Source organism: Amblyomma americanum, chromosome 3 (assembly GCF_052857255.1).
Source record: "Amblyomma americanum isolate KBUSLIRL-KWMA chromosome 3, ASM5285725v1, whole genome shotgun sequence".
Taxonomy (NCBI): Eukaryota; Metazoa; Arthropoda; class Arachnida; order Ixodida; family Ixodidae; genus Amblyomma; species Amblyomma americanum.
The window spans coordinates 202117295-202143804 of record NC_135499.1 but is presented as its reverse complement, the minus strand read 5'-3'; the positions used below and the strand labels follow the sequence as shown (position 1 = coordinate 202143804).

Below are 26510 nucleotides of genomic sequence, written 5' to 3'. Positions count from 1 at the left end.
ATTCATGGGGCTAGAGGATGGGTGAGGGATGATAGTGTTACTCCGCCGAGGTGCTGGGCAAACCTTTCCCAACTGCTACTGGAACCAATAGCTGCTGAAATCTGTAGGTGCCTGGCAGCACTGAAACATTAAAGTAGCTTCTCTTTGTTCAGATAAACCACTCATGCAATGTCCTTTTGTTTTCTAAGTTTCTGAAATATAAGTGCTGAAGAAGTGATAAGTGCACACAAAAAAATTAAGGAAAATGTTTGTTACCTCGACTGAAATGTTAAACTGCATGACCATGCAGATCTGACAGAAGTGAGAGCGCACATAGAGCCTCGAACCCCACCTGGCAAACAGCAAAAAGAAAGTACTGCAATATACATGATTTGCATGTGGAACTTGAGGGGATGGTACACTTCGAATAGACTGGTACACACATTCAAACTAATACCATAGGTGCATGCTTATGCTTTGGTGTACTAGAGGTGTTAGTGAAGAATGGTTAATGAGAAACTAGTAAAATTTTGGCACACTATGCAATTTAGAGCAGGTGCAATCCAAGAGAATCTGCTGAAAATTTCTATTAGTTGAACATCATTACCATCCTAGCAATGGATGAAGTCCTAAACTGAGCATCAAAAAGCTTTCAAGTGGAACCAGCAGATAACAGGTGAGAACCAGTGCTAACGGTTGGGACCAACAGACCTCGGCTGCAACAAGTTGGTTCCCTACGAGGGGAGCCACCCGTAATCCTAACCCCAATCAACAAAGTGACCTAGCCCTATTGTATCGCTTTGCCTGAAGCGCGCCTGCGCCGCACGACTGTGCTAGCATCCCATGCTCGCTTTTTTTGGTGTACTCGGTTGTAGGAGCATAAGTCGAGCGCTGTCGGTTGTGCTTCGAATCCCTGCTGGATGTGACGCCTGTCTGACGATGGCATTCGTTGCTCAAACTAAACCGCAGCTGCGCCTTCCACAATCGGTAGACGCGAGCAGAGCGTGGGGTGTGAGGGAGACAGCAAGGTGGAGACAGCGCGGCACGCGCGCCCAGTTTCTACCTCAAGGTGAAAAACGTAGCGCAAAGAAACGAGGACACAGAAAGACGGACAACACACGGCGCTTACTTGGACCAACAAGCCCAAGCATATACCCTTCTGAAATATGTTTCTACCTAGCTGGGCAAGTCTCTACATGTTCTGCGGCCGGAAGCAAGGTTTGCCGGAAGCGCAAGAGCCGCTGAGCGATTGCGAGGGTTGCGATATGCTCCCACCCTCTCTCTTGCTTCTCTTGCCCTACAAGGGATGTTCGTGAACTGCGTAAAGACGGCAGTTTCGAAGCAGCTTCGCTGACCCTTCGGCTTTGCGTGGGCAAGCTATGTATTTACACCACATTCTCCGAACAACCTACAATCGAGCGGAATGACTAGCAATAAAAGACAGATTCATAATTGGCCGCTGGTGGCGTCTAGAACATTTTTTCTTCACCAGATTCTTTTTTGTACTATGACCTCTATTGCTTCCAATGGTGTATCTCTCCATGGCAATTAAGCATATGGCGCCGATCGATGGCTGCTATGGCGTCTGCTCTGTGAATGTTCGCTTCTTGTGCGTGCCGGCGCGCCTCGCATGAGTTCACCTGAGAATATGTCGAATTGCCACATCGTGTTGTATAGCACATCAAGCTTAAAATGTCTTGATCTTGTTCGGAGAAGGGGAACTTTTGTTTAGATCGCCATCACAGCGTCTTGCCTGGAATATTTTTGCCGTCGGACTGGGGCCAGAAAACTTGTGAACAGCGCAGGCAATGGGTGTTCACGGCCTGTGGCAGGTGCTGGAGCCTGCAGGGAAGCCGATTGCCCTAGAAACGCTCGAGAACAAAGTTCTTGCTGTCGGTATCCTTTGGTTTCCGTGCGCTCACCTTCTAGTCCGAGCATGTGCATGCCAGTGTCGAAGCGGGGCTGATTTATTTTAGGGTGCTGAATGATGGCGTTTAGCTCGATGACCTGCATTTTTGTTGTCTTGTGTACTTTCCCCGTGAGCTACCGCATGGTCAGTTTTTGACCACACATTTACAAATACTGGTTTAGTGACGTACTGATAGTACGTAGCCCGAATCGGCAGCCCGAATCATCGCATTGCCATCTCCATTGTTGTTTCAATCGCGGAACAGTACTGATCATTAGTAAAAACATGCATTTTCCTTGACGAATCACGCTTGCCTCTGTAGACGTGAGCCTGTGGTTGCACCAAGCCGTCAAAGGATACCGCGATGCACAGGGAAGCCCCATGGCCAATGCGCATCTGCTGGGTTTACTCCAGCGTGTTTGCAAGCTCCTCTTTTACGGAGTGAAGCCTGTCTTCGTCTTCGATGGCGGCGTGCCACAGCTCAAGAAGCAGACTTTGGTAAGAGCAGTGCACTATGAAAAGAAAACCGAAATCTTCGAGGAATCTTTTGAAAGCCGACGCACTACCAGTAAGACGCAGGGCAGAAGTTTGTATACCAGCTAATTAATATACCCTTTTCAGAATTTTCTTTTCTGCAGTTATTTAGACACTTTATGGACTCTCATGAAGGTTTTGCATTATTTTTGTGCTATTTTTTTTATGCCTTTATTGTAATGTGCAGTTGTTTCCACTGGGACTGTTAATTAGATGTGCTGGTTGCACCTTTGGTTGATTATGGAACAGCGATGCACAATGAATGTAGCTGTGAGGCAAGAACAGCTGGAGTGAATTGCCCTGCTGTGGATATACGGCGGATGTTAATTACAATGGAGAAGTTGAGAAAATGCTAAGGCCTAAGCAAAATCTTGCAGGCTGCCCGCCAAGAAAGGCGCACAGTGGCACAGGAGAGTGCCCAGCGTAAGGCACGGTTGCTGCTTCTGAAGGCTCGACATCGGGGTTCTAAGCGACCAGCTCCAAAGGCTCCCGTGGATGACTTATATGTTCTGCCACCTCTGCCAGAGCACTGGAATAAGTTGTACAAGTAGGTCACTCAGTTTTTTTTCTTGTTCTGCTGAGGTTTACCCCAATCTGAGGTTTGTGTTAAAAACACAAGAGCAGTGACCAACAAGCACACTGAAAATTTTATCCTGTCTAATTTGTGAAGCGTTTTGATGCCATCGATGGTGAAAGCCAGTTAGCATGATAGCACTTTTTTAGGCTTCTGGCTGTTTCATTATGTCTTGTTGATGCTGCTTTCTTTTCGTAGGGTTGAACACTTGCAACATACTGGAGGTGACATGCAGGTGGAATGTATACACATATTTTTGTTAGAATTCACCTGTGGTGGCTTAGTGACTATGGCATTTGGTTGATAATTCCAAAGATGCAGGATTGAATCCCTGCTGCAGTGGCCACATTTCGATGGAGGCAAAATGCAGCAAAAATATTCATGTGCTCTGTGATGTCAGTGCACATTAAAAAATTGCAGGTTGTTGACATCAATCTGAAGCCCTCCATTGCAGCATCTCTCGCAGCCAGTATGCAGTTATGGGACGTTAAACCCCAAATATCGATAACAGACTGATACCAGTAACTGCAGTTCCTTGTTGCTGTCTTGCTTATATTCCCATAACCGTAGTTTTATTGGTAGCAGATTTCATCACCATTTATTACCCTTTATGCAGTTAAATTTCGATTGAGGAATAAACTGGGGGGACACTTAGCTCCGTCTTAAAGCTATTAATGCGGTAGCGTTAAAGGGTTAATGCCCAAATATGGGAGAGTTGGTAATTTCTACCTTATATTCATAGATCTTTGGGAGTCCTCATACCACTCCTGGCACTGTGGTGCATCGGTTAAGTAATGCGCCACTGCCCTGTGATGGCAGGTGCTGCCACCAGTAGGGCTTGTGAGACCCAGGTTGCTGTTCCCAAGCAACCTCTTAATCATTAATTTAACTACCACCTGCCACGGCGGGGCAGTTTGTTCGCAATCCAGTGGGCAGGTTGTGATAACGTCACAAGGTCACGTGACATAGGGGGTCCACCTGTCACTTAGGTTGCTTCTCTGGGGATTTTTTGCTCGCTGCCAGTGACAACAATGCCAGCGTTTCTGCGACGCGGGACCTGTCATGTTAAAATGCAAACACACCCATGTATTGAGATCCTAGCGCATATTACTGAACCCCAAGTGATCGAAATTAATATCGAGTTCTCTACTACAGCATGCCTCATACCCCACAGTGTTGCTTTGGTGCGCAAAAATCAATCAGTGAGTTGTTCTTCTTTAAGGGCACATAATGAGGTATCACATACAGTAGGGGCTGCGTGCAACAAGGTTATGCTTCTATCACAACAAGCTCGTTGTGAGTGTTTGTCAGTTTGGACTGTGGTCATTTGCATTTGTGGTATTACTGCTTGACTGCTGATTCATTCATCAGTTTCCTCACCCTTAGTGAATCTATCATTGCAACTCAGGGTAGAAGATGATGACTGGCTATCAGGAGGAGAAGCAGTGTGGGAGTTGGCATCACTGGACTGTGACTCGGAAGAATTTGCAGCCCTCCCAGCTGAGACCCGCCATCGAGCACTGCTTGCCATGCAGCACTACCATCGCTGGGGCCCTTCAAAGAAGGCACCCAAAGTAAGGCATCAGTGCAGGAGTTGCTATTGAGTTCTGTCAGAGTGCACCTAAAGGAATTTGGCTTTCTTTATGCATTCTGTCCTTTTTATAAACACTTCTCTCCTGCGTCCTCCTTGCACTGCCCTGTAGTTTAGGTGTCGGCAGTGTGGGTTTTATTTTTCATTGCTTCTCCACACATGAACCAGGTGCCACTAACTCCAGTGATGCTTTTGAGTTAAGCTTGGCGCATGATTGCCTTAGATGCTTTTGTGACAGTAAACCCAGCACAAGACAACGCTTCAGAGTAGGCATAGCTTAGCTGCTGCTGCTGATGATGACAACAAACAGAAAATATAGGGCCACGACAGTAAACACGTAACGTCCTCAAAGCGTTTGGTGCGTCTGCACCTTTGTCTCATCTTTTCCATGTCCTGTTCCTTTTCACTAATATTCCCACTGAATGTTGTAGAAGCTAGCACCTTCTTTGGACATCACTGATACTGTGGCTTCCTTTGCATGCTTATTGTCCTCAGCCGGTTTTGCGATCTCTGGTGTTATTTGTAATCACAACACCTGCTGGGTTTACAAGGCACCGGAGCTTGAAATTGAGCTGCGTGTTTTATAGTGTTTCAAGAAGTCAAAGCTTAAGCATGACAGGAACTTTACAGGTGTAGCCTGCATGAACAAACCGCAGAAAGCTTTACTGGTTGGCAGTGGCTTGTGATTTAAACAGCTAGCTGCACAAAGAAAACTGGGAGAAGGAAGTACGAAGAGACAAATGCTCTGGAACTGAAAGCTGTGCCCTAGTGGCAGCTTTGTACTTGCCCTCATCTTCTTTGTGCTGCCATTAGAATAATAGCTTGGCTTTCAGTTATTTGCACTTGTCTTTATGTCTTACCTGCTTGCGGCCATCTCTTTCACCGTTTCATTTGTACAGTGACAGGGAAAGACCGCCATCTTTCCTTCATGCTATGCTTTTATGAAGCACTCTGGGCAGTTAACGTGCAGCCTATTTCTGTTGCGCCCAGAACTCGGAGGCATTCTCAGCCTACCAGCTGCAGGGTCTCTTGCGCAAGCGCACACTGCAGCAGCGTGCTGAGGAGGCCCGACAAGAAATGAGACCTGAGCTGTCTTTCTGGGGTGAAGAGGCCCAAGTGAGCCGTGTGGCTTCGCAGCCCAACACTCACCAGGTGGTGCTAAACACAAGCTCCAGCAAGCATCTCCTGCTGTCAGAAAGCCAGGAAGGTGAAGCAGGTATGCCTTGTAACTAGAATTTATGGCTGTGATTGAACCATAATTGAGAATGCTAAAAGAAGTACTCTAAATTCATTTTCAAGCATCCAGTTTTAACTGAACAAAAAAAAAAAACAGTGCAACCAAGGGCAGCATGCTAAAGATAACAAGCTAATTTGTGTTTGGTTACTGCTTTATTATTGCTCTCATATGTTGGCAGTGTGAAGTACCACTGCTGGTATTCTTGCTGCCTCAAGAGAGCACGACTGCCTATTTTTAAAGCCAAGCCTGCTGCAGCAAAATACAGGTCAAAGAGAGCAGTAAAACGTAGGGGCACTAGCATAGGTTCTTGGTGGAAGTCCTGACTCTGGTGCTACTGCCCATGTCGAATCCACGCAAAAAGATGCAGAAAAGTGTATGCTCTTTACTGTACTGTAACAGCGCGAAGGACAGAGACCAAGAATGAGGCAACTCAAACACAATATGGCACAGTATGTTACAGTATGGCAAATTCAAACCAACTCACCCATCTTTTTGTTCTCTAGGAGTGTATGCTCCATGTCACTTTTGCTTGCCTAAATACAAAGGTTGGCGGCAGAGTGATCTAATGTCATAGCAATCATCGGCACAGCACACATTGAAATGGTTATGCAAAATTATTGTAAAAAATGCCGTCAGTCGAAGGTAATGCAGTAGACTCCCTTACGAAGAGTTCATTTTATCAAGAATGCCCCAGTAAAGCATGCTAGCAATATGCCAAAATATCTGTTACATGAGGAGAATGAATAAAGCTATCTTGCAGTGATAAGGTAATGAAAAATAGAGCATTATATATGAAGTGAGCTGAAGATTGAGGGTACAAAAAACTCATCCTACTTGAAAACATCATTGGTCTGGATTCTTTTTTTCACTATCTCTTTTAGCCTCCTTTCCGCGGTGACCACTGTTTGTGTTTTCTAGATGTCTTTTTGCCTTCCCAGTAGCTTCAAGCATCCTGAAAGTGCCCAGCTGGCTAGCCATATAGTAAGGCTATGAAAGCTTATGACCATCTTTCTCTCTTTTTTATTGCACTCCCTCTGCGGTAAGGCTGTTCCGTCCACCACAGGTGACGTGGGCTTGGCGCTGATGTGTGGCTATGTCAGGTCTCTGCGCTGTTGAAACCCATGCTGTAAGACCGTGTCGATTTAAAGTTTGGCTTCCGTCTGGGACTCCAGGCAACTCTATAAGTCCCAAGCCGACTGGCAGGTGTGCCCTGCGCCAATGCGCCTTTTTGTCTGCTGGAAGCAACGCACAGCACGTGATCTGTGCATGATGCCGAGGTCCGATCATGTCGGATTGCTGCGCCACGTGCAGGCTGGAGTGAAGGCTCCTTGCCTTCCTTACCTGCACCCGCAAGGACGCTTTTCCGCAACTTTGTGCGGAGGTGCGGAGGCGCTACCATGCTGTGGGGAGGAGCTGAATGTAGGGCAAAGCTCACTTGTGGGCTGGGCTTTCTGGTGAGGAAATGTTTTTCCAATTTTTCTCTCTAACTTGCCTTGAGAGTGCCTCGCAGACTCTTCACAAAAACTGTTGCGCGGAGACTCCATGGGTCGCAGTCACTGTGAAAGTTATTAAACGAAGGACACGTAAAACAGTTTGACTTAAGCAGTTTTTTTTTTTTTTTACATTGAGTCTGCGGGAAACCAAGCAAATGTTGTCATATTGGTTGTCTTGTCTGGGAAAATGATAGGTGTAATTGTTAAGCGACAGGAAGAGGGCAGAGTGGATAAGGGGACAAACGCGGGTTAATGATATCAAAGTCGAAATCAAGAGGAAGAAATGGGCTTGGGCAGGGCATGTAATGCGAAGGCAACATAACCGATGGTCCTTAAGAGTAAAGCACTGGACTCCAAGAGAAAGCAAGCGCAGCAGGGGGCGACAGAAAGTTAGGTGGGCGAATGAGATTCCGGGTCCCCACAATGTGGAGGTCGCCCAGGAAGGCAACCGCAGCCACATTTATTGAGGGCTGCCAGAAAAGAGATAGCAGCGGAGCGGTGGCGGCAGCGTCCGGCCCTGGCCAAGGTCCCGAGCGTTCTCTCCAGCGCATGCTGGGGGACACATCATCGTTTTCGCCATTCCGCCACTGCCGGCCGATGATGATTATGATCTGAGAATGAATCTTAAAAGGGCTATGCGGGGCTAAAAGACTGATTTTAAGAAAAAAAGTTGTGTTTTTATGTTTCAATTGTTTTGGATTCCTGGTTTAATGAAGAATATTCTCACACAGTTTGGTTGTTGTCAGAGCACTAGAAAAGAGTAAAATTAATTCTTTTCATAAGGTGGTGGCACGCATTTGCCGTCGAAGGTGTCTATGAATGTTCTTCTCATGATGCGGCCGTGGTTCGGGAAAAAAACCAAACGCAAAGTGAATGCCCATGTTAGAAAGTTTGTTTTTCGCGCTTTTTAGTCACGGAAGGTCTTTTCGAGAACACACAAGGCCACTAACAAAGAAATAAAGAAGGGAGGCATATTTCTGGCTGCACTAACTGTAGAGTGGATGGCATACCGAAACAGGAGCTCGGATTGGCGGAAATATACCACGTGACTACCCAACGCTGTTTTCGTGCCGTTTGTAGTTGCTCCTTCTTTGGTTGTGTTCGACGCTTGCTATCTGTTACCTTTCCATCCTTCTTTGAGTTTATTGCGATCAGCGGGTGGCTGGTGGTGTGACTGGAAGATGCCAGCAACGAAGGCTTTGACTAGGAGAGCATTTGGGAAGCGAAACCGCACTAAAGAAACTAGAGGCCTACACAGCATGGGCAATCGCCAGCAAGTAAGTGTCTGCTTGTGCATTCGCCAGACCTAAACCTGCCAACAGCGACCAACGTGAACCCTTCAAGCTGCGATGATGGTTCGTCACCCGAAGACCGAATCTGCATCGCTAAGAACCGTGGAGACTGCGGCAGCCTTGGCTGTACTAGAATTTAATGAGGGCACACGTGGCTTGAAGAGAGAGTTTTACAAGCTGTAACTAGAACATGGAGTCCAAATGATGAAGCACGTCCAGCAAGCAACCCATCAATGTATTTCACGAGCGAACACAAGGGCGATGGACAGCTCTAAAACTGAAAAAAAGAAAGAAAGAAAGAAAGCTTGAAGCATTTGCCACAGAGCAGTTGAAGCATTTGCCACAGAGCAGTGCTATGTCGAAGAGGAGGGTCCGAGCTGTGGAGCAGGGCACTTTGAATAATTTTTTTCTACCCATATATAAAATAGCATGTTCTGAAATCTTCGAACTCATTTTTCTCTGTTCGCACTTTTAGGGAAAAGTAAATCGTTAGGAGAACTATCATTTCCAAACTGCATCGACAAAAGCTGCTTTAAAGGTGGTTTCACAACTGAAATTTTCTCAGGAACAAGATAAGGTACTTTTCAGGTTGCTAAATATTTTCTAACAAAATATTTTGAGATGTCTGGCACATAATGACAAAAAAAAAAATTGAACTTGGCTTTTAGAGTGATGATATTTTAAACAGAAACGGTTAAAAAAATATGCGACTGGCCTTATCCTGCACTATAAACCATCTAGAAGATATCTAATCACAAGTAAGCAGTATATCTCCATTATTTTTGAAATGATAGTTTTTGTGCGCATTTGGTGCAGTAGTTCAAAAGTTGACTTTTCAGCCTGGCATCCCCCCTTAACAGAGTTCGTCTTAACTTGAGTCTACTGCATAAGAAAAAAAATTAGCTTTGCGCTTTATCATTGAGGAGAGCACGAATTTTGTCTGTGAAGAAGTGCAAGACTGCCCATAAGCACTACTGCTGCTGTTAAATAGGTAGTGTATTTGTTTGTGGGGTTTCATTGTACTTTCATCGACTTGAAAGCTGAGCTGTGCTTGCTGTGCATATGGAATACTTTGGGAAAGGCTCAAAGGCTGATGAACACATCTCACATTATATGCATAAGTGATGCATTTTTTGTCACCGTGTTTCTCTTCAGGCACTGCTTAGAATAGCAAGCATGACATGCCTGTTGGCAGAGTAAAGCAAGCTGAGACCTGGCTCTCACAGAGCCTTACCTAAACGCTGTCTGTGACTGGTAATCAAGGAATGAAATAAGCCAAACCTTGCAGTGTTGGTTCAGGCAGAAAGTCATCTGTTGACTGCTTGATTCTGGGACCATTGTTTAGCTGCTGGAATCATTAGTTTGTCAACACCTTGCAGTGAAAGAGAAAGCAATAATGGTGCAGAGTGTAAAATAAATGAGCAGAACGGATGATCTCTCTGCTCTTATTTATAGCCATATAATGTGAACCATCGTCTTTATATATATATATACGCTGAATAGCTGAATACTGCCTGGAGGTATAAAAAGATATAATGTACATTATATGGGAACAGGCTTGCTAGTTTCCTTATACCCACACAACATAAAGTGCTACTCGTGCATGTTGCTCATTTCCAAAATTAAATTTGCATTTGTATTTATCTCTCGATTTTTTTTCAGGGGAAAGCCAAATCAGAGACTGGAAGGCAGCCAGCCCACAGGAGAAAAAAGAGCGGAACATTAATGCAAGCCAAGCGTCCAACCCAAGCCCATCCTTGTCAGTTCATGATCCAGCTGTTTTAAAGTGGTTGTCTGAAGAATGCTCTCCAAACAAGACTACAGGCAATAATGCTGCAAACAGTGGTTCCACGCTTTCCCAGGGCATTAAATCACCCATCGAAGCCGTTCATCCTCAAGTAAAGAGAGTGGTTGATTTCACAAGTGAACAAGGTGAAACAGAAGAAAAGGTCACTGATCTCAGAGATGAGGCTGATACTTCTGTAAAGCGAACCTGTGAGCGTACCGAGCCAACTGTAGTGGAACCAGAAAAGGTGCACATGGCTGTAACCAAAGGGTTGGAAAAAACTACAAATGGCACAAGCACTAGCTCAGCACTGCCAACATTGCCTACAGATTTATCAGTTTCAGCTAAGCCTGACTCAAGAGATGAAGAGCGTCTGGTGACATCAACAGAACCGTCAGTGGAGTCAGGCGAGAAAGACGTGAGCCAAGATAAAAGGCAAGAGCCAGTCGAACAGGAGGACAGCGATGCAGCATCCGATAGGTCAGGATCACAGGATAGAGGCATGGATTCCTCTGGTGTTGTTGAGGGATCAGAGGCTGCATCGAAGGATGCATGCGACGTAGTGGGACTCTCGGATGAGGAAGAAAAAGATGAAGAGCTACTTGCTGCCATTCAAGCTTCTTTGTTGGAGCAAAATAAAAAAGAAGCTGACCAAGAACCCACTCCTAGCAGCAGCTTCTGGAAACCGCCTAGGACTGAGGAGGAGGTGAGTAGGAATTTGCACGCTTTCAAAAACTTTGGTATAGGAATGAAAAAAAAAAAAAACTGCACATGCTATATATCAACGTTACTACTGCTAATAATAATTTCTTTATTACACCAATGGACAGGATAAAAATTCAGGCCTGCAAAAGCAAAGGCTATGTAATCTAATTGCTTAGCTAGATTACTTAACATAGCCTAACTTGACTAGATAAACATTGCTTTCTGTGCTGTACCTCCTTCCTGGTATTTGCTTCCCTTCCCAGTATTCGGATTATGAATTAAGTCTGAAGTCATACATTACATTTCAGGGATGAAAAATATGCCAATTTCACCAAAATAGAGCTTTGTGGAGAAAATAGCCTGAAGGCCAAATATACTCCTCGTGATTCAGCGTTGCATATTTCTGCACAGCAAGCATTGATGATTTTGCAGCAAGCAAGTTGAATGGCTGTGCCTTGCAAACTTTTTGCTGAATTAGCACTCAGAACAAGATAAAACAACATACTCTGCAGATGGGAGTAGTTTCTTCTTTTAAGCTGATGTATGAATAATGGAATGCAGTGAAACTGACGGGAAAGAAACTTCCCGTGATGTTGCCACATGACCATCCGAGTTGTGGCCGGCAAATTCATAACGCGCTTGACATCACAAATTCGAATGCTGTAGAACGAAATAAAGATTCCTGTGCTAAGGCAGCACCATTCTGTGCCAAACAATAGGTAGATAACAGCAGCAGGCCATACATATAATTGTGCTAAAAGGAAGGATTTGCAGTCCCTTCAAGCATTTATGTACTTTGAATGTTAAATGCATTTCCATATGCCTTATGCCTGCATGCCTGCCATTACGTGTTGAAGAACATAAAGTTATTCTTTAAATGCATGTGGCCGTGTGATGAATGCAGAAACGTGAGCTTCAAATGAGGGAGCAGGATCTGGAGCAAGAAGCTGCCCGCCAGCAGCGTCATGCAGCCAGTCTCACCGATGTGCTTGTGAAGGAGTGTCAGGTAGGTAAATTTAAACCACGTTCATTTCTAATAGATAGTGTTGTTTGACTTGAAAGCCTGCTGTATCGTCTTTAGTAGGAGAGTATGTTTACAAGTGCGTTGTCAAAAAAGAAAAGATATTGAGGATGTGTAATGCCGTGTTGCTAGCCAAGTGTCATATTATTTGCACATGCTGCATTTGGTGTGGCCTTGTAGCTTGCAAAAACCTAGTGGTGCCCGCAGGAGTGGGAATGCCTCACTGATACAAATATAGCAGCTCCAAATCCCAGTTCAGTCTGTGACTCTGAGACTGTCATCTGTAATATTTTTGTTGTCTGTATGATGTAATTACTTTTTATAATAATAAGCCGAAAGTGAAAAAAAAAACACGATTCAGTGCCGCTTTAACAAATTTTCTCCGGTGTCATTCTGCAGGAGCTTCTTGCATTGCTGGGCCAGCCATATGTGGTGAGCCCTGGGGAGGCAGAAGCCCAGTGTGCCTGGTTGGAACAGCAAGGGCTCAGTCAAGGCGTCGTGACGGATGACAGCGATGCCTGGCTGTTTGGTGCACAGTGCGTTTACAGGCACCTTTTCCGCCCTGATCGACGGCCCACACGCTTCCTGCTCAAGGATCTGGCTTCACAGTTCGGTACGTGCAATGCTCCTGCAGCCATGCTCTGCGTTCTTTCTTTTAAATAGGTCACCTATATCTAAGTTTTCTTTTTAAAAACTGTCACGAGATGACCAACAAATTATTACCTATTGCAAGTTCCATGCAGTGAGGTGGATTTTGTTTTGCTTTGAATGTGTATGGTGATGGCAGTGATGAAAGAGGTAAATGCTAAGGCAACAATGGTGCCGAGATGCTGTGAAGATATTTTCATTCACAAAGTCCTTTACCAACCTCTTTTGCTCTGTTACTTTGCTACCCATCACACATATTTTTCATTGATAGGCGAGGGTTCAGAAAAGTGCTAATTGTGCAAAACGCTGGAAAGTTCAAGGCGCAGGTACCTAGATTTGCAATTGAGGTCCATAAGTGTAGACTTGACAGCCTGTTAAATAAGTGTGGGACTTGGAAATTTTTCACCAGGCCTTGACCGTCAAAAGCTGGTGGCGTTCGCCCTGCTGTGCGGCAGTGACTATACAACAGGTGTCAATGGTGTGGGTCCTGTGACTGCCATGGAGGTGCTCAGCGAGTTCAAAGGAGATGATGCCATTTCACTCCTCGAACAATTTCGGTCAGTTTTGTCTACTCACTTGGGCTTTCTTTATGTCTTAGTAACCAAACTCGCCTGTATTGTCCTTAAAATAGATGTTCATCAGTAGTTAATGTAAATAAAATTAGCATTTGCATTGTAGTTCTTCCTATTGCCTGGCACATTTGCTGCTGACACCAGATAAAAAAAGGAGCCTGGCACTGTTTATTCTGAAATGTACAAAAGGCATGATCTCAAAAAGAAACAAATCAGTGTCTAATATCAACTTGACAGTGTGTGCTAGTTTCTACATTCTTTCATGTCATGAACCCTTTAACTGCCAAATTAATTCCTACAAAACATATCAAAAGTGTCAAATTTTTAAACAGTTTTTGGTGAAAATGACTGTTGTCAGGTTTTAAAATGTGCTAAAAGCTTGAAACGTGTTTTTTCATGCACAATTATCGCCCTGTAGTGTTGAAAATTGCAGCCAATGTAACTGCCAACTGTAACTCGTCTTTGGCAGTTAGAGCAGCTCAAAATCGGGCCAGACAAGTGTGCTTTTTATTGGTTATATTGGTACAATCTCTTGTAATAATAATAATAATAATAATAATAATTGGTTTTTGGGGGAAAGGAAATGGCGCAGTATCTGTCTCATATATTGTTGGACACCTGAACTGCGCCATAAGGGAAGGGATAAGGGAGTGAGTGAAAGAAGAAAGGTGCCGTAGTGGAGGGCTCAGGATTAATTTCGACCACCTGGGGATCTTTAACGTGCACTGACATCGCACAGCACACGGGCGCCTTAGCGTTCTTCCTCCATAAAAACGCAGCCGCCGTGGTCGGGTTCGAACCTGGGAACTCCGGATCAGTAGTCGAGCGCCCTAACCACTGAGCCACCGCTGCGGGGCTACAATCTTTTGTGACAAGTAGAGTTTGGGGTTGGGGTTAAAGGGTGAAATCTCACATATGAACATATTCCAACACACCCAACCTCACATATGAACATATTCCAACACACCCAACTTTTTGTCTAGCTGCTGTGTATAGTTGTTGACACAAAGTTGTTGACAGCTAGCCAGAAAACCCATGTGTTGTCCTCTGAGGCAATGGGACTCTGCTACAACTATTCATTCTATGCACACTTTTTTTTTGAAAAGTCAGCATGCAGGCATACACGCATGCAAAATTGTGTCCTATGCTGTCTAAAATCTCATCACTGAGCGGTTGGGAGGAAAAACCTACCCTGCAGCCAGCACTAGAGCGAAGCATGCAGTGGCTAGAAAGCATGTCACAGATCTACATTCATTCAGTTTATTCAACGCCTCTTCATTACAAATCATGGTAGCCTTTCTCGTTACATACAAGCTCTTGCATTTCTCCTTCGACATTCACTATGTATACCCTGGGAGCAAAGTTAGCTCTTTTGAGTGCATGCTGCCGCTGCCTATATAGATCAGCTGCTTAACTTGTAATAAAGAGGTGTAAACGCAGATTTGTAGCTCTTGTAGTGTGATGCATGGCTTTCCTTGTCTTTTGTTCTGCTGACTGGTGACGTACTGTACTTCTGGAGTGATTGCTTCTGCCTTTGTGCATCGAATGCCTGGAAAACTAAGCACCAGTACATCAATACTATACTGTGTGACAGTTGAAGTTGTTAATGTGGCTTTTACCTTTTAGCATTAAAGCTGTGTAGCAAGGTACAGCATGGCTTTGTGCACTTTGCTCTTTTGGTGTGCCAGAGATGCATGTTGGGCTTTCATTGGGAAAAACTATCCAGCTGCATGTTTGTGCTAACTTGCTGCAAACTTATGTGGTGTGTGGAGACAAGCTCAACTGGCGTTGTGTGCATCTTTGCACCTTCCCAACAGCACATGGCTGCAACAGGCCAAAGAAGAAAAAGTGCTACCAGGCAGCAAGACACGCTCGCATCTGGTGCGCCTCTCCCTGGAGGCAGGGTTCCCCAGTAGCCGAGTGGTGCAAGCCTACCTCGAGCCAACTGTGGATGAGTCGCGCGAAACGTTCTCCTGGGGTACCCCAGACCTGGATGCACTGCGCACATATCCTTTGCAACTGTGACATGTCTTACAGCTGAGGTCTGCTTATTTTCTATCAAAATGCTTGAATTTTTCCTCCTGACCTCGTAAGGACAAGAGAAGAAATGACAGCACTTTTACTACTGTACTGCACATCGTAGTGACACATGACAGAGCAACTCCACTTGCTAAAAGTAACACCGACAGGGGTATAATTTTGGTGCAATTTTGGAAGCTTACATCAAAGAAAGCTGAAGGAACACTGCTGCATATGCTTTGATGTTATATGCACCCTTGTTAATTAGTTTTAAGAAACTGTGTTTTAGTTAATGACTTCGCTACCCTGACTTCTGTGCAGAACTGTACAGATCCAACTTGAAGGAAGAGTTTAGCTGCAGCTTTAAGCTGCATTGAAGAGTTGTTTTCATGTGTCACTGCTAGCCTGATGTACCTATATGCTGAGAACTTTTGAAACCTTATATTGATGCATTACTTTCATTTATGAAGAGAACTTTGATTGTTTTTTAAGTTATTAGTAGTCTGCAGACAGACAGCTTAGTTTGGCAAGATAATGCTACTTGTCTCTCATATGCACAAAGACAAGTTTGGTTGCACAGTCGTTTAGTCAGATATATCGCATCGAAAGCACTGCCACGTGCATATTGAGACCCAAAGGTCAGAACTTTCACGAGGCAAAGACGTGGGTGTGGTGATTGGTTTTTTCTTAACTGCACGTGGTGCACGTATGCATACCAGAAACTTGGCTGGAGCCGTGAAAAGCTGGATGATCTCTTGCTGCCAGTGTTGAAAAGAATGGGTATCAAACAAAAACAGGCAAGTTTTCGACTTTTATATTTGTGTGAATGCTGCAGTGCCTGTAATTTAATTAAGAGAGCACTGTGAAAAAAGAAATGCTTTGAATTTGGAGTGCTGTTTTATAGCACACTGGCTTTTTACTATTTTTGTTTTATGGGCAAAGCATGTTTACTTCAGGTTCTTTACATGAAAGCAACTGTCACTCAGTATTTGTGGGCAATGCATTGACTTTGAATGTATAAAGCTTCTGCACGTGTGTGACAACCACTATGAAATCAGCTGCTTATTTCAGTACCTAGATTCATATTGAAAAAAGCCCTGTGTGCTGTGTTTACTAACATAAAGGATGAGGAGGCTTTGTACTAAAGCTAGCTTTGTGCAGTCATGCAAGGAAAACTGGTGGGGATGTTCAAGACTCCCATACATAATTGACATCTGAGCTAGTTGGTTTTTCATTTTCAAAAATTATATAAAGCGCACTTAGGACAACAGACAAGCGCTTGTGTTGTTTGGTTTCCCTTGTCTGTTGTCCTAAGTGCGCTTTATATAATCTCCCATACATACTTGTAAAATTTATTGCACATGTGAAAACGAGGATGAAAGACGAGATGAATGTATTCACAAGCACTGAATGATTGCTGAACAAGTGCCGAGGCCTGGGAGCACAGGTTAAGTAAGCTCATTTGTAGTCCAGTGGCCCCTTCCTTTCCGTGTGCTGCACTCAGGGTACATTCATCTCTTCTTCTGCCTGTGTGTCCACATGAATAATATGTACTCTGCTGTTTGCCAAGTACTAAACAACTAGCCTGGCAATATGTGTCAAGTAACAACAGACATGCGCTGTTGAAATAAATTGTGAAATTTTCAAATTAAATGTCGCTACGGTACAGTCATTTAGTCCTAATTTCTTGCATTGCATATTAGTTTTTTTACCTTTGTGCACTGTGTAGCTTCCAGACTGTGGTGATGCTTCTCACTGCAAATTTCTATTATCTTTTTTTTTATCATGATGTTCTAATCCTGTGCAATCTTGTTATGGTCATACATGGCCATACCTGCATTTCAGTTGCCTTGGGAATCTGCTAATGCCTAGCATTTTGCAAAGTGAGAAACGGCATGAGCTGCTAGCACAGAATAATTGTGCATTAAACAGCATGAGTGGAACAATAATTTTGGTAGTTATCAGAGACGATCAGATCAGTGCAAGGAAAACATTTTTTTTTGTTAATTTGGCATAGTTTGTAGTTGCGAAAAAGTATTGCAGACAGAGTCTGTACATCCAAATACTAATATTATAATGTGTTTCTCACCATTCTTGCAGACCCGTATGGACCAATATTTGGACGCTTACCAGGCACCGCCCAAACCCAAGTTGTTCCCAAGCAAGCGACTCACAAAGGCTGTGGGCAAGTTGGCCCCCTCAAAAAGGGCTAAGGCCCAAGAACCACAGCTTTCCGAAGACAGTGACTCAAGTTAACACCTAAATGTAGGGCCACATCCAGCACAAGGAACTTGATGCTTCCTGCATGTAGACTGCACAGACAGACTCAGCACTCTTTTTCGACTGCTACAGTAACCATCATTGTGGGCAGGCATATTTGGCGGCAGTCACCACAATACATAATACGAAGTACTAAATATGTGCAGCACAAGTTCTCGCGGCCAGTGGCTTAGCCAGAAATATCTTTTTCTGTGGTGACATCAGTGCTGAAGGTTTGGGACGAACTGTCTCAGGGAGAATGGTGAGGGGGACGTGCCATATTTGAAAGGAACTGCCAGTGGCAGTTCCCTTCAGATATGGCACTTGGCCTTGGCTTTCATGTCAGAGGTGGAGTTTTGCAGGTACCCATGTTGTGAGTATTCTTCCCCTGGAACGTATCCCTTTGTGAAAACTCTCTTTATCCTCACCCAAATCCTCTCTGCTACACCTGGCACATTTAAAATTGCGTCAGCTGACTGCCAGATTTGTAGCAAGCGTTGAAGCATGCAAGTACAGTTGAACAGATGTTGTTTCAGTCCAAACATGTTAATATTGTTAACTATTTTGATATGCGTGGAATTGTGATAAGCATGCAAGCTTATCATGGACATTAGGAAATAACAATCGTTAGTCTTGGGCTGTCTTATGCTGGCTTAAAAGCTGAAGTGATCAAATGCCGCATATAAAACTGAGCGTAAACTTTATCTTGCTTGAAGCTTTCATGGATGATGCAACACTAGCAATGAACTGTTGATATAAAGGAATGCACTTGGTGCATTTTGCATAGAACACTTGCCATGTGGTACTAAACAAATTGAATTTTTTTGTGAATGGTTTACAAGGTATCACGGCAAGTTTGTCAGCATTTCTTCCCGCGGAGTCATTTCGCATTGCCTGGCGATATTTATGGTACAATAAACAGACAGCTGGAGGAAATATTATTGTCCCATTACTTTTATTATTTTTAATGCACTCTGTGCCTCACAAATTTTCCATGGAAAGCACATTAAGAGAGCTGGATGCTTGTGTTGTGCTTATTTGAATGCACGTTGATGGAACTTCTTGAAATAAAAACAAATTATCCATGAATACACTGTGTAATGTAGAAGTATAAGTTATGTTTTTATGTTTGATGAGCTGTATGAAGAAGCAGACTTGTTAAAACAGGAGTTTAAAAGCCCAGCCATAATTCTTCAGTTCACTAGCATCTTTTATAACATCTAAAACTGCACACTAACCTTTAAGACTTTGCGATAGAAAATCTGTCATGGATCTTTTTCGTGAACATTTATACTGGCAACCGCTGCAAGGGGTGTTGGACAACATTCCTTTGCCAAAACAAAAACCAGGGCTGTGCCTAGTCATTCTACTTGGGTAGCTCAACAGGCCATGTCTCAAACCTCAAAAAGCTGGTCAGCAAGTGCTACATCAAGGCTGTCTACTCAGTAAAAGGAATGGCACGTTGAGAGGCTTAGTGTATCTACTTGTACATTAAACACCAGTGAAACGGCACACTATGCAAGGCAAAAAATCTCCTCATTGCGGGGAATCCACGAGAGAAGACATGAGACACAAATGCTTGAAATTCGTTGCTGTATGTCAATGGCAGTAACCCTCCAAGGGTGTACGGAAAGCTTGATGCGACTACTATATTGTGTATGCAAAAGGCACTCCCACTGCTTTTCGAATATCTTGCGCACGATGACACTGAGCTCTCATGCTGCTGTCAAATTTTTTGACGCCTCCGCGGGCAAGGTGAAGGCTAGCTTCAGTGCTGCCGACAACGGTCTTCTATGATTGGGAAGCATGGCTTGCCTTGCAGCTGGGAAGTTTCGGCTTTAAGAAAAGGTCTCTATGGCGTGCAGTCAGTGCAGAGATAATGCAGTGGGCCCCCGAGCTTATCTTTGTATTGACTTTTGAAAGGCAGTCTCGAAAAGGAAGGGATGTATGAAATCTTAATGCAGTAATGGTAATGGCAACTGCCATATGTAGTTTGTGAAAGCTCACAGGTGGTCAGAACGGAGGACTTCCACTGTAACACTGTTTTCTCCCATCCTTTTCTGCATTTGTAGATGGGTTTGCACCTCGCCCTGACTGCGATTTGTGCAATGGTCGACCCCCAGTTTGGAGAACACAAATTTTGAAGAAACAAAACAAAAAACACTTCAACCTATATGCTAATTATATTTGCCTGAAACTTAAGTTTCCACAAAAGTACTGCAGGTTAGCTCAGCACTCTGCTCGCTTCCTCCATCTGTCTTTGCACTTTGTGCTGTTGCTCGTTGTGCCATCTGCCGAATGGCAAGTGCAAGTTGAACAAAATGCTCGGCTGAGCTTTGTTGAATGAGCAGTCAACTCAAAGCATTATAGAAAGAAATCAACGCATGTCACATATGGCTAAGGCTCCTAGTTTTCTGCGGCTCCAGAATTGCATGAAAAGTTGCGAATTTTGGCAGTTTTTGCGGAATTGTGAGTTAGTAGCCACTTTATTGTGTTTGTGCATGTCAGAAGGAATGACAGAATGATGAAAATGTGATTAATTTAATCGTCTGAATTCTCTTGAAATGTAGAATCTGGTAACAAAGTTCTGCTAGTGCTTTGAACGCTTGCTTCCCCACTTGCTTAAACAAGCTAGCATGTCAAGTGCCATGGTTATGGTTACATGCCCATGTGCTATAGAATGAGTTGCGCCACTAGCGCCTGTCAAAAGCAGTATTGCCGCATTTTCACAAATATAATGAGCGTTTTTCATTTTCTTCAATCATCTGCTTCAGAAAGCACCTTTCATTATATCTGAAACCAAATTAATATAGCATGAATTTGAGAGTGTTGGTTATTATAAGCTCGTTCCTCAATTTCATGTCGTCGTCGTCGTCAGCGCCCGCAGAGCCACCTGCTTCAGTTGACAGGTGGCAAAATGGAGAGGAAAAACCCTTTCCACTTTTAGGAGATAGGGAGATTGACGTTGAAGAGGGGAAAGGGATAGAGGGTGGAAGGTGACAGGTGGCCTAGGCATCTGCTTCAGCTGCAGATTGTGGTTGGTTCAAACTCCACCACTGGACAAGGATGGGTGCAGGCATCACCCGGCCCGGTGCCCAGCTTCTTTCTTTGCTGTCACACCACAGCTAACGCGAACATTCATATTGCACACTCGTAACTGTTCTGCGATTTTTTTTCCGCTGTTCTTCAAGGTGCCCACAAGCTCATGAGCTGTGAGAAAAAGCTAACTTATCTACCACCTTGGGCCATTGAAGAAAGCGGGCGGCTGCTTCTGCACAAAAGGCCGCATGCATTAACGCATAAGAGGCTACCTCCAGAATATTTCAAATTTCTGTTCCCGCTTCATGCAATTTGAAATTTAAGCTGCAGAAAATTAGGGGCCTTCCAAACGGTTGTGCACATGAATGAACTGTGTTGTACTTAAGCATTCCAAACCAGGAGCAGGATACAAAGATAAACAAGGATAAATGCGTGTGTATACTGCAAGCAGATGTAAATAGGAATGCTGCCACTTCCCAGCAGAGATAGCAATCCCACACTGACTCGCAATGTCATCTTCTCCACTAACGAAGTTTTCAGAGAACTGGCACTCTGCCATGCTGTGCCACTAGTAACCTCTGCACAGCAAACCTGGAGCTCATGTCACACTTTTCCATAACACTGGCTGAAAGGTTTCTAGCGACGCAGGGCATGTCGGCCACTGGCATAACCAGCAACCTTTCTTTGGGCGCTATCTCTTTTCTCATTTTGTGGGAGAAAGATTAATGGAAGAAATATGTGGCTGTGATGTGCCTCCACTGGTTGGCCCTCTAGCACTGCACGCACTACAATAAAAATGGTAACAAAGGGACTCTTAAAAAGAATCTTAATGTTTAAAATGCCACACCAGCAAACAGTACCATGTGAAAGCCTTCAGTACCAAAAGCCTCGTGGTCTGACACCTCCTCCGAAGGTAAGGCAGAAGGCACATGCAGTGATGAAATGTGTGACAAATATTCCACACAATCGGGAGTTCAAAAGTAGGAAGTTAGAAGGGGGGAAGTCCAGTTTTCACAGTTTATGAAAATTGTATTCCAAATTCACTCTACATATCTGTTTGAAATTTGAAAAGGATTTATTACCAAATGAGATAATAAAAGAATGATCCATGTTTCAAATGACTCACTAAAGCTTCTTTGAAACACGGTGCAAAAAAAGACAAGGACGACACAACAGACAGGACTGGTGCTGTCATCCTTGTCCTTTTTGCGCTGTTTCCAAGAACTTCAAGCCAACTAGCCCGAACGAAGCTGTTGCTCGCTGAAGAGCTAGTGAGCTTGTGAATTTTTGCTAATCAAACAGATGAATCCTTTATTACAACTATTATGGAGCAAGTGCATTTAGCTAGATTCCATTAGGATCACTTTGGTTCGGCTGTTGGGACTTTAATGATTTACATAGAAAAAGCACTGCTCTCATGGAATGCAAACACATTCAGCTGCACACAGCAACATGAGCAAAGCACAGTATGGTGTAAATTCTCATACAGCTGGAAATGATTGTTTCACGTATACTCTATGCACTTCAGACCAGTTTTGAAGCATCTATCAAAACACGCACCCAGTTCTCGGAGCAATGCAGACAGCATCACCATAAGAAGCACACGCATACACACATCTGCAGAGTTCTCAAGAGTCCTGCTCTTGCTGGGGTTGTTGTATCTGCTGCTGTAGTGGAGGCTGCTGCGGTGGCTGCTCCTGCTGCTGCTGGTGTCGCAGCCGTTCTAGTTCATTCATGCGTGACCGGGCATGCTCAAGCCGATGGAGGGCCATGTGAAATACTTTCTGTGCTGCATAGCTTGAGCCTTCATGTGGTTGCACTAGAGAAAGGGGAAGAGAGTTTCATTTATATCACTACCTCCTTAGTTGACAGAGTGTATTACTTAAGGGGATACTCAGGCTTTCAAATAAGAATTTTTATTATTAGATACAATGTAGTAAAATTAAACATTAGATGTATTTCTTCTTCCTGTTTTCAAAAATGTAACTAGTTTCAGTATATCTCAATTACATCTCATATCATGGGTAAATAACTGAAGCCTAATTAGTTAATTTCTTACGGGTCATTAAGAGAGCTTCTTTCAATATTTTTGGTTTCGAATGAAATGGAGCTGTGGCCAAAGGCCTGGCATCTGGAGCTATGCTATATATAGTGTTGTTGAGGTACATCACCCTATAAAAATGTTCAATGAAGTCCAAGCATTATTTCGTTTCGCTTTATTACCTTAAAGACCCGTTTCGAGGTACTACATAAGGGGTAATACCCCGAGATTTTGAAATACATAATTATGAAATATAATGTGACATGGTTCACAAAATTTGATATGTTCGACTCAGCCAAAAGAAATATAGCATAGCTGCACAGTCTAGTTCTTTCTGAATTTCAACGGTATAAGATTAATTGAAATTGTACCATAAAAACTTAGCACAAACTTCCGTAAGGCTACTCATGCTGGCGAAAAACGTGAAGCTGAGAAAATGTAATTTGAAGTGCGCACGCCAGTCATTTGGAGTTCGTTGTACAGGCCTAAAAAAACAGCGGAATGCAGACTTTCCAGAAATATTTCACAGCATTTAGTGATACCAGTATGTAAGGAAGGGCGCCAGCTTTTGAATAAGACCCAGATGGCGGCCATTGGGGACACGGTTGCGGGAAGCGAGGGGTGCGAAGTGCTGCCGCATTTTGCTCTGAGCTCGTGATTTCGGCGCTTCGGAGGTGCCAAATATATCCATTCTTTAGTAGTTGGAAGCTGAATGAGAAATTAAAGCTCTGTAGGCAGGTACTTCAGAATATACTGAATCTGAACATGCCACTTCTGAAAAATAAAAATTTGTTTTTTTTTTGCCATTCCAAGACCCATGTCTCCCGCTAAAGGGTCATGAGGACAACTCGATCAACTTTCTGTTCTCAGTAAAATCGAATAGCTTTCATGTTATTGTTAACGTTTATTCAGATGCAAAAGACGCATCCGTTGCCGAGATATTTGGGGTTAAAGTTGAAATCTTGTGATGCCCAAACTTGTGATGTTGGCGAAGATGTCAGAAGTTGTGGGCTTCCTATAGTTTTTCACATGTGGTTTTTGTTTTTGTACTGCTTGTGTAGGTGTGCAAGCAGTTTGCGATACCAAAGTTGGTAAATATTCGGGTGCTTGGTTTATGGTTTATAGGGGTTTAACGTCCCAAAGTGGCTCAGGCTATGAGGAACACCATAGCAAAGGGCTCCGGAACTTTCGACCACCTGATGTTCTTTAATGTGCACCGACATTGCAGAGTACATGGGCCTCTAGAATTTAGCCTCCATCGAAATTCGACCGCCATGGCCTTGCGTCTTTCGGGTCTGCAGCCGAGCGCCAAAACTACTGAGCCGCTGTGGCTGCAAATATTCGGGTGCATAATCCTTAATCTTCTGTTCTAGTCAACTTCTGCTTGGATGTGTAAAATGATCTGTACTATTAAATAAATAGAAAAAATAAAAAAGTTACCCGATGTCACATAGTGAAAATGGCTGTTTATGATATCTTCCATTTTTTGTTTTTTTTCTAGCTTATAAGCAAGGGTTGGTGCTATAGGTTTTTATTTTTTGTAAATTCGGCGGAATTTTTTTTATACTAATTTCAACGTATTCTTTTTTTTAGTGAATGTATGATTTTCTGAGGGCGAATTACTGAGGGTTTTTTTTTTTTTTTTGGTGTTTAATGTGGTATATATCTGTGCGGGCTTATCCTGGCCGTTTTGTCAACACGAGCAGTTAACTTATCAGTAATTAACTCAAAAATGGTTGTACTTAAAGGTGTCTCCGTAGAAGGAAGTGCTTTTGCCATTCAAGTAATGGAAGGTAAATAATACAGCCACCAGACAAAAATGCAAGTGGCAATTTACTTCTAGAAACTTGTTCATGTTTTCATTTGGTTGGGGCGAGGCATGTGGTCTTCATGTTGATGGCAGCAATGGAACTGCAGCTGAACCACCATGGTAGCCAGAAAATGGCATTTTTTCACGACGATTATGTATGGTATTGTGTCACTATTCTTACATACAGTGCGGAAACCCACTTAAATCAGGGGATGACATCGAAGGAACAGTGCTTTGCTAACACACGGTGAGGATCAGGAGCCTTCCAGTCTGCAGAGACATTTAAGATAGAGGACAAATGCCTCAAAACACACAACTGCACAAATCCAATGGTACTACCATTTCACTACGCCCCCTAGGTTCCTTACCACACATTGTTAATTTTCTCCTTCGATTGAGTGCAGCTCCTACTGAATAGCCGTCTAGCTGTGGTGCGCATGTCAAGGGCAGTGGCCTTTTTCGGTTCAAACAAATGTACAACTCCTACTTATAAGAGCTTCATTTTATGGGAAAGTAGCCGCCCTGTCATTAGATTTTGGTCATCTATCAGTCTGTACCAAATTAACCATGTGTCACAGTACTTTTTTTTTTTCTCTACAAGTGCTTTCGTACTCAAGACTCAAGGGGCTAATGGCAGGACTCCATTAGATCGCTTACCTGTGGACACTTGCGTGAGATAAAGTATATGTTTGGTCAGAGCGGCCTCGACGTTCTGCAGCGTAGTAAGGAAGCTCGATGTGTGTGACTCCACTTGCTTCATGCTGGGCTTTTCTCGACTAAGCTCGAGGCATGCCTGACCTGCAGCAAGAGAGAAGGAGCCTCATCTGCTTCACCTCGGTTACAAGGATCACTCGAGGAACGAAAGAACTTCAATGAACCACAGGGAATGAGAATATCGTTCCTGTAAGCCAAACTGTGGCATTCTGCATCGGTGGTTCCTGTTCCTGACTGCTACGTTGTTCACTGAAACTTCGATCTTGCAATGCTAGTTGTTGCCGCTGCCTCTGAAACAATGGCACATACTACAGTAGGGGATTGGCCAGAGTTTGGTGCAGATCCAAACCAGGAGAAAAATTATCTCTTAGAATCAAAACGTCTACCTTCATAGGCTTTCGTACTGCCCATACCATCAGAAGCTTTCGTATTTGGGTAACTACTTTTTTCAATTCCTACTCTCTCTCTCTCTCAATCTCCTTCTTTTAACTGATTCCCTTACCTAATTTTCAGTTTGTTAGGCCGCCCTAACCTCCTGCAACCTCCTCTGCTACGGAAACAGAGTTACACAATTTTTGTTAGGTCATCCCACGCTTGCCATATGCAATCTGCAATTTAAATGGTCACCGCCTGGTTATGTCCAATCCCCCTGGTGGGTATGTGCCATTTTGTGAGGGGAACAACAACAACTTATCTCAAGCGGTTAATAAATAAAAACTGAGGAATCCGGGAAAGGGAATAACGAATATTCAGAAGACTGGAATGAAAATCGAGGAAACAAAGAGGTGAGGGTTAAAATAAATAATTACCTGCGCTCTGCAAGGCCGCAGCAACCTCTTTCTCGATCTCTTCCAGCTCTTTGAGTTTCATCTTCAGTGTTGTCATAGAATTCTGCAACACCAACGTACACCACGTGAAGACATTCTGAAGTGTCCGCAGCAGAGTTGAACTTGTGCTAAACATTTAGTAATGCCAAACATATGTTCGAGAACTTACCATGGCGAAGTATATATCGCAGGTTCTTGTAAGCCACCCGATGAAAGGTGCGGACGCTCTGAAACTTGCCCCGCTTGCTGAACTTACTCGCGTCCTTAGCGCTTTGCCGCTTCAATGATGCTCTCCTGGCTTTGGCTTCGACTAAGGGCTTAACACACAAACTAATAGAAAAATTACTAGTTAAGTCTTTGTCGCTTTCATTTTCATTATAAAATTATTTACTGTCAATAACCTTACTTTATTGTGTTTTAGTGTGTTTTAAGAAAAAAAACTAATGGCTCAACACTTAGC

General features: G+C 43.7%; 2 protein-coding genes across 2 annotated transcripts; one reads left to right on the top strand and one right to left on the bottom strand.

The window, feature by feature from the left end:
* The first annotated feature begins 1159 nt into the window (after nt 1-1159).
* On the top strand, nt 1160-18708 carry mus201 (rad2 superfamily protein mus201). The gene is made up of 12 exons (XM_077659680.1): nt 1160-1875; nt 2211-2386; nt 2800-2969; nt 4405-4570; nt 5578-5803; nt 10272-11101; nt 12005-12106; nt 12521-12734; nt 13179-13326; nt 15159-15347; nt 16067-16157; nt 17461-18708. The coding sequence occupies exons 1-12, from the start codon at nt 1788-1790 to the stop codon at nt 17614-17616; spliced, it is 2556 nt and encodes an 851-aa protein (XP_077515806.1). The 5' UTR covers nt 1160-1787; the 3' UTR covers nt 17617-18708.
* Nucleotides 18558-26357, bottom strand: MED11 (mediator complex subunit 11). The gene is made up of 4 exons (XM_077659689.1): nt 26220-26357; nt 26033-26114; nt 25167-25307; nt 18558-22477 (listed from the first exon to the last, which is right to left on the bottom strand). Exons 1-4 carry the CDS (start codon nt 26220-26222, stop codon nt 22287-22289), a joined length of 417 nt encoding a protein of 138 aa, XP_077515815.1. The 5' UTR covers nt 26223-26357; the 3' UTR covers nt 18558-22286.
* Between the last annotated feature and the right edge of the window lie 153 nt (nt 26358-26510).

Excerpts from the sequence above, each read along its gene's own strand:
- MED11 (XM_077659689.1), bottom strand. Across the intron at positions 25,308-26,032 it reads TGCGGCCTTGCAGAGCGCAG|GTCAGGCATGCCTCGAGCTT; the intron begins GTAATTATTTAT and ends CTCTTGCTGCAG. Across the intron at positions 22,478-25,166 it reads TCTCACGCAAGTGTCCACAG|TGCAACCACATGAAGGCTCA; the intron begins GTAAGCGATCTA and ends CCCTTTCTCTAG.
- mus201 (XM_077659680.1), top strand. The coding sequence starts at position 1,788 with ATGGGTGTTCACGGCCTGTGGCAGGTGCTGGAGCCTGCAGGGAAGCCG. Across the intron at positions 2,387-2,799 it reads AGCTCAAGAAGCAGACTTTG|GCTGCCCGCCAAGAAAGGCG; the intron begins GTAAGAGCAGTG and ends AAAATCTTGCAG. Across the intron at positions 4,571-5,577 it reads CTTCAAAGAAGGCACCCAAA|AACTCGGAGGCATTCTCAGC; the intron begins GTAAGGCATCAG and ends TGTTGCGCCCAG.